This window comes from Lepidochelys kempii, chromosome 10 (genome assembly GCF_965140285.1).
Source record: "Lepidochelys kempii isolate rLepKem1 chromosome 10, rLepKem1.hap1, whole genome shotgun sequence".
In the NCBI taxonomy this organism is placed as follows: Eukaryota; Metazoa; Chordata; order Testudines; family Cheloniidae; genus Lepidochelys; species Lepidochelys kempii.
Window position 1 is genome coordinate 84,071,132 of NC_136389.1, and position 12,948 is coordinate 84,084,079.

At 49.9% G+C, this 12,948-nt stretch overlaps 1 protein-coding gene across 2 annotated transcripts in view; it reads right to left on the minus strand.

Annotated features, from left to right (window-relative positions):
* Positions 1-12,948, minus strand: part of RASGRF1 (Ras protein specific guanine nucleotide releasing factor 1) — a 96,801-nt gene that overhangs the window by 27,294 nt on the left and 56,559 nt on the right. For both annotated transcript variants that reach the window (XM_073304567.2, XM_073304568.2), the window contains 7 exons: positions 11,249-11,497; positions 9,947-10,317; positions 6,419-6,544; positions 5,239-5,409; positions 3,693-3,799; positions 2,605-2,717; positions 237-297 (listed from right to left, as the gene is read on the minus strand). In XM_073304567.2, the coding sequence (XP_073160668.1) occupies positions 237-297; positions 2,605-2,717; positions 3,693-3,799; positions 5,239-5,409; positions 6,419-6,544; positions 9,947-10,317; positions 11,249-11,497 (1,198 nt within the window). The remainder of the gene's footprint in view (positions 1-236; positions 298-2,604; positions 2,718-3,692; positions 3,800-5,238; positions 5,410-6,418; positions 6,545-9,946; positions 10,318-11,248; positions 11,498-12,948) is intronic.

Genomic DNA, 12,948 nt, shown 5'->3' on the forward strand with positions numbered 1-12,948 from the left:
GCACCTTATAAAAGAGCCTAAAGAAAATAATCTCTGTTGACAATTACAAAGGGACAGGGTTATGTGACAAATTGAGCAGTCCAAATAAAGCACGGCTGGAAGGGGTTACCAGCCAATCATGCTACCATACATCTAGGCTATGCGAAAACTGACTGGGTGCCTCACAGCAGAATATTAGTAATTCACTCTATCAACCTGATGATAATTAAAAGAAGTGAGGGGAGAAAATTGTTTACCATCTGTATGATCTCCTCCAGTGTTATCTGATTGTCTCCTGGATCTTCCTGAGTCAAAGTTCTATGCAATAGAAAGGCAGTGTTACTTTAGCTGAAAGAACAACAGGTTGTATACATTTTCTTGGCTCTGGGGGTATGCAGAGGTCTTCCAGGGGTACATCAACTCATCTAGATATTTGCCTAGTTTTACAACAGGCTACATAAAAAGCACTACCCAAGTCAGTAAAAAACTACAGTTTCATACAGACAAGGACTTGGTTATACTGCTCTATATACTATACACTGACATAGAAGTACCATATTTCTATTCCAATTGATTAATTTTAAAGCTCCCTGGTAGAAAGGAGAAAGTCAGCCGTTGTTCAGTAACAGTGGCTGGGACACTTCTGTATTTTTACCTCTGATTTTGTAAGCAAGCAGTTTTTGAGTGAGGTGAAACTCGGGGTACGCAAGACAAATCAGCCTCCTGAGAGGGGTACAGTAGTCCAGAAAGACTGAGAGCCGCGGGTCTAGAACACAGCTTTACATTTAGAGTTTCATTCCGTGGATATTTTGATAGAGTAAACTTTTAGGAGTATGGAAGAAGCTGCTTCTGTGGAGTCAGATTTGTCATTTTACTTATTTAAAAAGAAAAAGTTAATGCGCCAAACTGTGACCTCAGATCCCTGTGAGTCCAACTCCCACTGGGGTCAGTAGGGGTCTGCAGACTTAGCCCCGCACACTGAAAAGGTGTGAGCCAATACCGTCCTGTGTGAAGTGGTGGGTCTGTTTCTCTTTCCCACCGGTCTACATGGCTATTCCACCCCAGTGCCTCCTGTTGACTTCGGTGGGAATGCCACATGCTGAGTGGGCAGAGGATCAGTGTAACAAATGCGTTCCTGCACACAGGCAGCGCCATCCTAATGTCAGTCGGACAATGACTGAACGGAGGCAGATCCGCACGCTGCCTTTGCTCAGTAGCGCACCATACGGACAGGCCCGCTCATGCGCACAAAGCACATGCCAAACAGCGACAGCCCTGGAGAATGGGAACCGTGTGCCTGGCTCCCAGCCCCACGAGTTTTCTAGCTAAGGCTTTGGGCCTGCAGGTGCTCGTGCGCAGGGAAGCGAGGCATGCCGGGCTGCTGCTTTCCAGATCCAGGGCGATAGGAGACTGTCCCTGGTGCAGAGAAGGGTAAGCATGAGCCGTAGCCCTGTGTACTGAGACAGCAGCACATCTCAACCCCCCCCCCCCACTTCTCTTCACTGCAAGGTAAGAGAAGAGGTAGTGTGTGTGTAGGGAATGGGCAGCCCGTGGCATGCCCAGGAGGCCACGGCATGGCTCAATCCCGCCATCAGGTACTCCGGCGCGGACAGCTCCTCCTGCGCAGGGTGTCACTGCAGTCAGCAGGCCTCCCCGCAGGGATAACTCACCGTGCTGCAGTGACTGTTTGCAGGACTGGCCAACAGGTTTTACTGCGAGGATCCCTGGGTCTTGAACCCGGGTCTGCGGGTCCCCAAGCAGCCTGCACAGCCACCGTCCGGGGGCTGGTTAGTAACTAGTGGGCTGAGTGGCCAATGGAACTCTGGCCCCACCAGAAGCACCGCCCACAGGCGTCCTGATCGGAGGAGCGCCCGGCCCCGATTGAGCCAGCTGCCATATTTAAGCCAGAAGGAGGCACAGGAAGTTCTGTCCAACTGGGCGAATTCCTGGCTGGCTGCTACCTTGGACCCTGCCGCCTCACCTGGTTCCTGCCCCCGTCTCCGACTCTTGGCTTGACGCTCTGACTCTGGCTCTGAGCCTGACTCTGACCACTTGGGGTGACCACCCAAGCCCCAGTCGTGACACTTACTCCTGCTGCTGACCTTTGGAACTCTCTCCTTCCTCAGGGCTCTACCAGCCCTCAGAGCGGGTCATCAGTCCCACCTTCTCTCCCTCACCTGTGGGGAGCTGGGTGTTGGGCGGGGCTGGCAGAAGTGGTGTGGGACTCTGGATATCATGGGCGGGGAGGGGTGGGTGATTTATGCTGGGTTATCTGATTCAACTGGGGGGGACTGAAGGATGTGTTTGTTTAGTATGTTGTTCATGGAGTATTGACCGGCGCCCAGGGCCCTGGAGGGGTTGTGCTCTTTCATTGGAGCTTGTAAAAATCTAAATATACAAACTCAGTCTGGGCAGGGAGTAACTTGCCGCTCTTACAGCAGTGTCACTGAACAGAGAATCTGGCTCATCTTTGATGTTTGCTTCCCGAATCGTATAATCTAATTACTGGTAAAACTGCTCAAAGAACATGTTACTCCCCCTCCATCCTGGGTGAAAGCAGGTGGTAGCTGCTAACAACAGCATAATGCTCTGGGAAAACATGCATTCCCACTAATAAGCCTTTACCTTATAATGTTGGCTGCTGCTTTTCTCTCCTGGGTCAGGAGCTCAGGATCATGGATAACTTCTTCCAGAAAGCTGATCACTTTACATTTTAGTTCATCATTGGTTTCAAAGTCCTGCCAAAAGCATGTACAGTTAAAGGGTTTCACGCATTTTATTCAGATTATAGTACATTACAAGCAGGTTCACTGTCTTATTTCCCTTTATAAACCTCTCCGCGATTAATTGCAGGCAGAGATTATGGTATCTCTGCCTGCAAGAAGAGACAGAACATGCTGTCTGCTCCTCCTAAGGAAGAAAAACAGCTTGTCCTCTTGTCAGTTACAATCTGTTTGTGCCGCAGAAGATCTTCAAGAGAGGAATTGAAAAGGGAGGGCCCTGCACCCACTTTGGTCTCTGCATTTGCATGAACGGCATCTGGACAGAGCAGAGTTTGGGGCACGACTGTTAATAAACTGCGGTGCTCCTGTGGCTCCACATAGCACCAAAAGCAATGCCAGCGCTGAGAGGCAGGAGAGAGAAAGGGGAATGGTGCCCCAGGGAGCTGAGCAGCCCTCAGGCCATTTCAATCCTGAACACGTTTTACTAACCTCCTCCTGCAACCCCTTCCTCTTGCACACAAAACCCAACCCACTGTTATGACCCAGCCTTGTATTTTGGTACCCGGGTTGGACAAACAATGAGGGTTCTGTTGGTTTGGATGCTCAGTACATGCTACGTTGCTGTAACATCAGTGACTGTTCTGTTTTGCATCTGCAGATTCCTCAGCCTCCCCTCTTCAGCAGCTCGGAGCTTTTCTCTCCTTGTGCAAATTATACAAACACAGGGAAAGGCAGTTCTTCCAGCTGATGGCCAACATGCTCAGCCAATAAGCGTACAGTGGCATTCACCCCCAAGCAGAGAGCACCCCCAAGGCCTATTAAGGGGTGTACAGAGCCCTCTGCACTGGGTGAATTTCACCGTAATCAACAGGACTGCTCATTGTCCCAGTATTGTTCAGTAAAATCTCATCCTATTGCCTCAGTGCAGCCTCCGCCTAACACAGCCATAGAGACGCGCAACCATCCCTTTGTCCCAGGGCTAACAAGTACCTGCGAGTGTTTGGAGACCCAGTGGCGCAGAACATTGAGCACTCTGTTGGTTGCAGCTCTCCTTATCACGAACTCTTTGTCCCCATTCCTTTGGTCAGGGGGAAAGCCTAAAATCATTGCAAAGAACTTAGCACATATACAATTATTTTAGGAATTACTTCAAATATTAAGTTTCAGAGGAGCAGCCGTGTTAGTCGGTATCCGCAAAAAGAACAGGAGGACTTGGGGCACCTTAGAGACAAACCAATTTATTTGAGCATAAGCTTTCGTGAGCTACGTGTGTATGGTAACACCCATTGTTTCATGTTCTCTGTGTATATAAATCTCCTCACTTGTATTTTCCACTGCATGCATCTGATGAAGTGGGCTGTAGCTCATGAAAGCTTATGCTCAAATACATTTGTTAGTCTCTAAGGTGCCACAAGTCCTCCTGTTCTTTTTTAAAAATATTAACAATTTAACAGAAATCATGTGGAACAGCCCGAATGGCCAGTTAATCCCTTACATTTAAAGGGAAACTCTGAGAACTAACCCTGTTTGTAGGCAGAGGCTCTGGCGGGCACACGAGAGAGCTGTGTGCATTCAAGCACTTGGATTTGGGTGCGCAAACAAAACTGCACATGCAAATGGAGACTCGGCATTCGCATGTGCAAATGGATGGGTGCAATACAATACACTGATCATCACCTGCACAGGGCTAAATCCTCTGGGATCCCTTTCTCTCAGAGTCCATCCTTCCCACTGTGCCCAGCTACCGCACAGGTGAGTAGCCATGTTTGAGCTGCTGGTCCCCTGGTGTGGTGGGGCACCCCCCATCCCTGCAGTGGAAAGGCTAACGAGCATTCCTGTACTCAGGTGCCCCTGCAGAACGTGCTCCACCTGGAGAAGTGGCGTTTAAATGGGTGAGACTGGCCGCAGAAGGGGGTGGGGAGTTTTCCCAGGGACAGGGAAGGCTAGTGCCCAGGAACAAGGCGAGCTCAGCCTGAGGCAGTTGCTAACCTTTCCCTTCAGCCCCCTGTTTGAGGCAGTCGGATTTGACAAGATGCATACAAGCGAAGGCCCTGGGGGGCTGCGGGGGTGGGGCGGGGAAGCGCTCCTAGAGGCTAACGAGAAGGGGACTGTCAATCGAGCTCTGAAAAGGACTCGAGGAGTGAGGGGAACTCCCGCCGAGAACAATGAGATTGCCCACAAGTGGGGGCTCATGTTGGGCACCCAGGGGCAAGAGACTCAAAGCTACCACGGCTTAAGTCCAAGCTGAGGGCCAGCCGACTACACCTGGCCACATGCTCTCTGCTGCAGCATGATCTAATATGCAGTGGGTTGTCCTTTGTCCTTAGTCTATTTTTTTTAAGGGAAGCATCCTATTGAATAATATGGGATGATGCTGCATTTATTTGAGGGAACAGTAACCAGATACAGCGGTGATGGTCGCCCTATAAATAAACTCTTTGTCCCATACTCCATAGCTGTGTAGCTCACGTTTCTCGTGGGAGAACTGCAACCTGCCCCAAGCTACAGAGCATTGTTCTCCCAAGTGCATCCTCACCTGCACTTGCTAACGACATCCTTCTATATTTCTCCTTGGTCGGGGTGCCTTCGTTGGCTCCAGCAGTCGCAATCGCAAAAGCGGAAGCAGCTGACAGGGCACTGCGGTTATTGTCAAGCTCCCGGCAAGACGTCATAACGACTCCATTGTTATAAGAAAACAATGAGAAATCTAGAAAAGGAAGCGGGAGAACTAGGTCAGGCACAGAAGGTAAAGGTCGTCTCCTCAGCTTTACCCGTTCGTTTACCCATTTCCCCATGGGACAGAATGCTGCCCTTGGAAACGCATGAGCAGCATCCCCAGAATTCGTAGCCCAACTGCCACCTTCTCAGCTTTAGCAGGGCATAAACCAAGAGTGTTCTACAGAAATTCAAAACATCTACCACGGGAGAGTTTACGAGAGGAGTCTATCCTCCCCCTAGGCTTTATCAAACGTCTCACTGAACGACAGAGTTCTCTGTTCAATCCCACAGAATGGGGGTTAAAACGTACAGAATGCTTTCATGTTCTCTAGGCATTGCCCCACAAAGCTATGCAATACTTATTTCTTGTGTGCACAGTCTATTATCTCACAAATCTCTACACACACCCTAACCCCTTTATGGGATGCAGGCCTAGTTTCCTCCCTGGGACACCTAGCACAGCATAGAAGTTTGAGGCAGACCTAAACGATGATGCAGCACTGATTCTTAGGCCTTGCAGTTCAGAGCCCAGGCTGAATGGCTTCACAAAGGGGCTCTGGCTAACACACTCCAGTTGTTGCTCAGGTTGCTAACACCCTCAGAAAGGAGAAGAGAACTATTTCTGACAAGACACTCAAAGAGCGTGGCTCCTAGCGTCACCCCAGAGCTCACATCATCACAGGAACATTCACTGCAGAATGCATTGCAGCCCTGGAGGAAGGTACTCATCCACTGGGCCAGAGTGAAACATCTGCAGGACACAGGTGCAACTAGACAAAACTCTGCCCTTCACCATTCTTGTAGGAAAAAAAAAAATCAAGAGAAAGGTCCTGCTTCTCTTCCCATGTACACCAGTTTTACACCAGTGTATTTCCACTGACTTCAATGGAACTTCTCCTGATTTACTCCAGCAGAGCTGAGAGGAGAATCAGGTCTAAAGATCCTAAACGTAGTGGTGCAAATATCCCAGGTGCTAGATGACTTTCTGCACACGTTACCTGATGAATTTTTGCATTTGACGGCTTTAGGAGTAGTTGGAGATTTCGTTGGCGAGGTCTCCGTTTCTGCTTCATCACTCTGGTTTGGATCAGTGTCTGACTCCTCCCGAACTGATACCTCGGAACCTGGAGGAAACAAGGAGCTGGTTCAGATTCCCCACTTGTAACTGTCGATACTGCAGCAAAACAAGGTTTGGAAGCCGGTGTGAACCAGGCACGTTTTAGCGCCTTCAAATCTCTCTACAGTCCAAAAGGGACTCGTTACCCTGCTTTATTCAGCACTGGACACACGAGAATCAAAAGCACCAAAGTTCTGTTGCCTGAGAATTATTTTTGGTTTTTCTTTGGTCCTGAATTCTAAAATGTTTTGCACAATTAAACTGGTCACTGTCTGACCTGGGTAACCCACAAGCCTTTACACAGCTCAGAAAGTTATTCAGCTTTTAGTTGCCACACGGCATGTAAATAACTTCAGCTGACGGTGTTCCCGGGGTTTGGAAGTTCTACGCTGAAATGTCTGCGTCGGGCTCAGAAGATGGAGGCTCTGTTTATTGGTGGTGAACATGGTAACAGAACTGCTGAGCAACACAACAGCCTAGTGCAAATTAAACGTAGGTGTAAGGTCACTGGGATGGAATAGATGGTTAATGGTGTAACGCGGGGAATTTATACTGGTCATCCACTGAACGCTTCAGGCCAAATCACTACGTATAATGGGAAGTGGAAAAAAGAAAAGGAGGACTTGTGGCACCTTAGAGACTAACCAATTTATTAGAGCATAAGCTTTCGTGAGCTACAGCTCACTTCCTCAGATGCATATCGTGGAAACTGCAGCAGGCTTTATATATACACAGAGAATATGAAACAATACCTATTCCCACCCCACTGTCCTGCTGGTAATAGCCAGCAGGAGAGTGAGTTTGTGTGTGTATGGGGGTGGGGGGGATGTGAGAAAACCTGGATTTGTGCAGGAAATAGCCCAGCTTGATTGTCATGCACATTGTGTAAAGAGTTGTCACTTTGGATGGGCTATCACCAGCAGGAGAGTGAATTTGTGTGTGGGGGTGGAGGGTGAGAAAACCTGGATTTGTGCTGGAAATGGCCCACCTGATGATCACTTTAGATAAGCTATTACCAGCAGGACAGTGGGGTGGGAATAGGTATTGTTTCATATTCTCTGTGTATATATAAAGCCTGCTGCAGTTTCCACGATATGCATCTGAGGAAGTGAGCTGTAGCTCACGAAAGCTTATGCTCTAATAAATTGGTTAGTCTCTAAGGTGCCACAAGTACTCCTTTTCTTTTTGCGAATACAGACTAACACGGCTGTTACTCTGAAACCTGTCAATGGGAAGTGGGGTTCCATGATGCCTATCCTACCCCACTTGCACATCCCATGCCATCTCAGAATGTCACCACATGGGCCTTTGGTCTTCTGCCTGGCTCAGGGCCTCTAACTGTGTGTATCCAATCACCAGTGGGTACAGTTCATGAACCAAGGTCAGAGTGCACTTTGTACACTCAAATGATAACATTTCCACACACAAGCTGAGGTGTGTGCGTACAAATGAGAGTGCCCTCAGGACAGCAGGGGGCCTAGTGGTGTTCACAACCCAAGTGAATACCAAGTGAAAATGGGGCAGATTCTAGGAGGCGCATGTGTTAATTGGGAGTAACTAGTTATAGATCTGTCCATCTCTTTCTTAGCATTTCCCTTTCAAACAACGTTTTCTAGACTTTTGAGGCCAGATTCTTAGCTAGTGTAAATCCTAGAATCATAGGACTGGAAGGGACTTTGAGAGGTCATCTAGTCCAGTCCCCAGCACATGTGGCAGGACTAAGTATTGTCTAGACCATCCCTGACAGGGGTTTGTCCAACCTGCTCTTAAAAATCCCCAATGATGGAGATTCCACAACCTCCCTGGGCAATTTATTCCAGTGTTTAACCACCCTGACAGTTAGGAAGTTTTTCCTAATGTCCAACCTAAACCTCCCTTAATGCAATTTAAGCCCATTGCTTCTTGTCCTGTCCTCGGAGGTTAAGGGGAATAATTTCTCTCCCTCCTCCTTATAGCAACTTTTTATGTACTTGAAAACTTTCATGTCCCCTCTTAGTCGTCTCTTCTCCAGACTGAACAAACCCCATTGTTTCAATCTTCCCTCATATGTCATATTTTCTAGACTTTTCATTGTTTTTGTTGCTCTTCTCTGGACTTTCTCCAATCTGTCCCCATCGTTCCTACAATGGGTGTAGCTCCACAGAAGTCAGAGGTGTTAAGCTGATTTACACCAACCGGGGATCAGGCTCTTTGTCTTTGATAACTTCCAGGGAGATGCTGGCAACGTCAAACCAGGAATTTTCACTGACCTGTGATAAACCACGGCACACACCAGTAACACTGTGTTCCCAACAGGACAAGTTGGGACGGTTTGGGAACATGTCTGAATCGTGGCTTGTGACATGCTTCTCCCAGCAGCAGTCTGACATGAGCCTCATTTAATTCAACGTACTGGTAGTAGCTGACCCTGCACTCCTTAGCCAGGCCAAGTTCCCATCTCTGCCCTCACTTGCACCATGCAACTGGGCTGGCGCAAAGGGGTGGGAGCCTGGATTTGGCGAAGGACAGGCCAGTTCTGAGTGGTATCTGCAGGATTGGCTCCCTACTGGCGCCGCTTGGACACAAAGGGAGAGATTTTTTAAAGCTGCCCTTTGCTCTTTCACCCACAAACTGCAGGTGCAAATAACTGTGACTTTGTCAATCAGATGGAGAGAAACGGTGCCAGGCCTGCCAAGTTAATATGCTCTTCCCGGTCCTTGATCCGACAGGCTCTGGTCAGATCCTTAGAGCTGTACCTGGCAGGAGACCTGGCTAATGTCGGGTGGGTGTTTAATCCCAAATCCCTGGCACTGAGCAGTTTGAGGGGCTGGTCAGTTTGCCCGGCTCAGAGTGTCCCTCCCCACGGATTGTGCTGTGAGCCAGGGTTACAGTTACACTTGGCCAGGTTTGGCCTCCCCTTCCTTTCTCCTGCTCTGTCTTTCTGGCATTTATAGGTCTGTGTTTTGATGTCAGCTGGGGCTGCCGGCAGCCAGCAGCCAGGACAGTTCACCTTCCGTTTGTGGTAAGACAGCTGTGTTCCCACCTGGCTCAGGCTCTCTTCCTTCAGCACCTTATGGGGGTCTCCATGTGTCCTGGCCTCTCCATGTCGCCTGACTCACACGCCTCAGCTGTTGCTCTGGGTGCCCTGACCTCACTTCTCCACAGCCAGGCACTAATGTGTGTGTTCAGCCACCTACAGACATTTTCTTCCCCACGTTAGGTTGGTTGGATTGCCGCATGGTCCCCGCAGGCTGGGGTAAGTTTCATGGCCTCTTGCATGTGAATTATACATTCCTGCTAAAGCCTACAAATGCCACACACTCTTCTCTTGCAAGAAAAAACTGGGCCCGTTGCTACTGCCTCCCTCTGCTCAGATCCCCACTGTTTGCCTGAGAACCTCTCACCAGCCTGTGAACTAACAGTGACTTACCTGGCTTGTTCGGAGGAGTCTCCTCTTGTTTTTCAGATGCAGTTTCACCTTCATCAGGTATTTTATTGGGGTAGTTACTGGACACGTAAAGTTTGTTTATATCAAGAGTGGTCTTACTAAAGGGTGACATGGAAGAGTACATGCTTGCATAGCCATTGGAGGAGCAACTCAGTGCAGCCAGGTCCAGAGCCTTCCCTCCCGTGATGATGGGGATGTTTAAGGACAGCTTCCGTCTTCGGCTCGGAGAGGATGACTTGGTGATGGACAGCGGGGGAGGGGATGAGAATTTCCGATTTGCTCTTGGAGATTTGGGCGGCTCGCCGTAAAGCAGTTTGGTGTTCTGGCTGCTTGCAAACAAGAGCTCCAGTGACCTGCGTTGAAACAAAAGCGGATTCCCATTCATCCTGCTTTAAAGCTAGGGTGACCATAGGTCCTGTTTTGGCTGGGACAGTCCCTTTTTTAAGCCCTGTCCTGGCTGTCCTGACTTTTTTGGCAAAACTGGGCATTTGTCCCTTTTGCTCTTGTCAACTGATGATCAGCCAAAAAAGCGAGGTGCAACCCTTAGTGGGGTGCGACCCCTAGTGGAGTGCAGAGGAACATGTGAGGGGGAGGGGGCAAGCAGCAACGCCAGCCCTGAGTGGGAGGGAGGGCTTGGGAGAGCATCTCGGGCTGGTGGCAGGGGATCTTGGGCCAGCCCTGCATGCAGGAGGTAGGGGGGCCTCGGGCTGGTCTCAAGCGGGCAGGAGGTGGGGGGGACCTTGGGCCATCCCCAAGAAGGCAGGCAGCAGGAGGGGCTCGCGTGACCCACTATTCAGCCCGAATCTTCCCCTTCCTAATTCTGCCTCTTATTCCTCGTTCCAGCCCTTTTCACTGTTCTGAAAGACTCTGCTTTCTCCTTGATTTCTGTAGACTTATTTTCCCAAGTCATTGCTTAGCCAAAGCTAAAAGTAGCTAACTCTTGCAACACGGTGGATAAATGGGGGAAGTTGTGTCATTACAATATGAGCAGTAGTAACAGTAGTGTTCAAATTATCAAGGAACTTTAAAGAACAACACTCCAGCCAAATTAAATTCATAATGGGGTGGGCGGGCGGGTGACATCTGAGCATTTTACAGACAGGGAACTGAGACACAAGTGAATGTATGTCTTGCCCAGCATAACCCAGCAAGGGACTGAGGGAGCCAGGGATAAAACCCAGGAGTCCTAACCTCAGAGCCCCTTCTCTAGCCCCCAGATCACAGGCCACTTCCCCTGGGTGTCAGGGCTCCGGTTCACGCACAGAGGAGGCTGAGCAGCCTCACCTGGCAGGAATTGCACTGATGGGTTTCTTGTAGATAGTGATGAGTTTGTCCAGAACGACCACCGCCGTGGTGAACACCCGGTACGAATGCAGAAACGTGTTGAGAAAGTCGATGCTAAGGAACCGCAGGTCCGTCAGCCTCTCTAAGAGCCGCTCCACGCTTGCATAGCGGATCTGAAGGACCTTGCAGGAATTCATCGTTTTACTGAACCTAATGTCGACATCGTCACAATACAAGCTGGCATCAGACCTGCGGGGGATACAGAAACTCTCTGATCCAGCCTGGAGTGACACCACTGCGCTGTGTAGGCAGATACACTTCACCTGGATATACCTACGTGGGGTGCAGAGTGAGACAGTACTGACTCCCCACGGTTCATAGAATCATAGAATCATAGAATATCAGGGTTGGAAGGGACCCCAGAAGGTCATCTAGTCCAACCCCCTGCTCAAAGCAGGACCAATTCCCAGTTAAATCATCCCAGCCAGGGCTTTGTCAAGCCTGACCTTAAAAACCTCTAAGGAAGGAGATTCTACCACCTCCCTAGGTAACGCATTCCAGTGTTTCACCACCCTCCTAGTGAAAAAGTTTTTCCTAATATCCAGGGTTAACTGAACACTGGTGTTCTCTTGGAGAGCCTCTTAATTAACGTTCTGATTTGTGAGCCTCCCAAGGGGAACGTGACAATCGCCATCCCAGTGTGCATGGAAACACTCTGGGACATGCAAAAGCAGCAGATTTGCTGTAAACGAGTTAAACTTTGAAGTTCTGCAGTGTCTGCGGCGTGAGAAAGCAGCTGAGCAGAGCGGCCCACAGCCCCTGCCCCCGGGAGGGGTTTGTCAGAATTTAGGGATGCGCACACTCTTACTGTGGCTTCCACACAACCAGGCGCCTCAGAGAGGGGGCAGGACGGCCACGCATCGGCTGCAGCCTGAATCAGCAGGAATTTTCCCCTGCAACAGACGCAGGTGCGCAGGCTGCACCGCCCTGGAAAAGGCACAGAGGACTCCCCAGGCCATGCCAGGCTGGCTGGGTACGGGGAAGAGGGCAGAGCCATAGCCCCGCCCTCCCCGAGATGCACTAAGAGCTGTGGGGTTACCGCAGGGATGAACTGGGCTCATCCCCATCTGTCACAGGGAGCAAAGGGTCAGCCAAGAGCGAGGCTCAACACTGCTTTGTGGTCAGGGGAGACTAGAATGAAATGGGGTCGAGGGTGGAAACTTCCTGGCATCAAGGCTATTGGAACAATGTGTACGGGGGGGGCTGAGAGCCAACGACCCAAAGTGGAAACCACTTCAAGCCAGGGGGCGCGGGAGCAGCACCCCCAGCACCCCCAGTTCCAGCACCTCCACCTGGCATTGATAAGAGCTAGGACTGACTCGCTGGACTGTGGACCAGGAGGAACATGATGGGTGTCTACTGGAAGATGTCCTGTCATAGAACCATATCCGCCTGGCCTGGTTGCTAGTGTACTGCGAGGTAGGGGACTCTGGTTCCTTCCCCACCTTCATCGCCCCCATACCCATTTCATCTGTATTTTAGAAAACATTACGTCAGTAATAATTATTGCCAGATCACTGACAAAGAAACCATAGAATCCTAACGCCCAGAATGGAATTACGCCAATGTAAAGGCCTGTGAGCAGCATGGGAGGAGACCAGGAGAAATACACACTGCACCAGTATATACGGCATCCACAG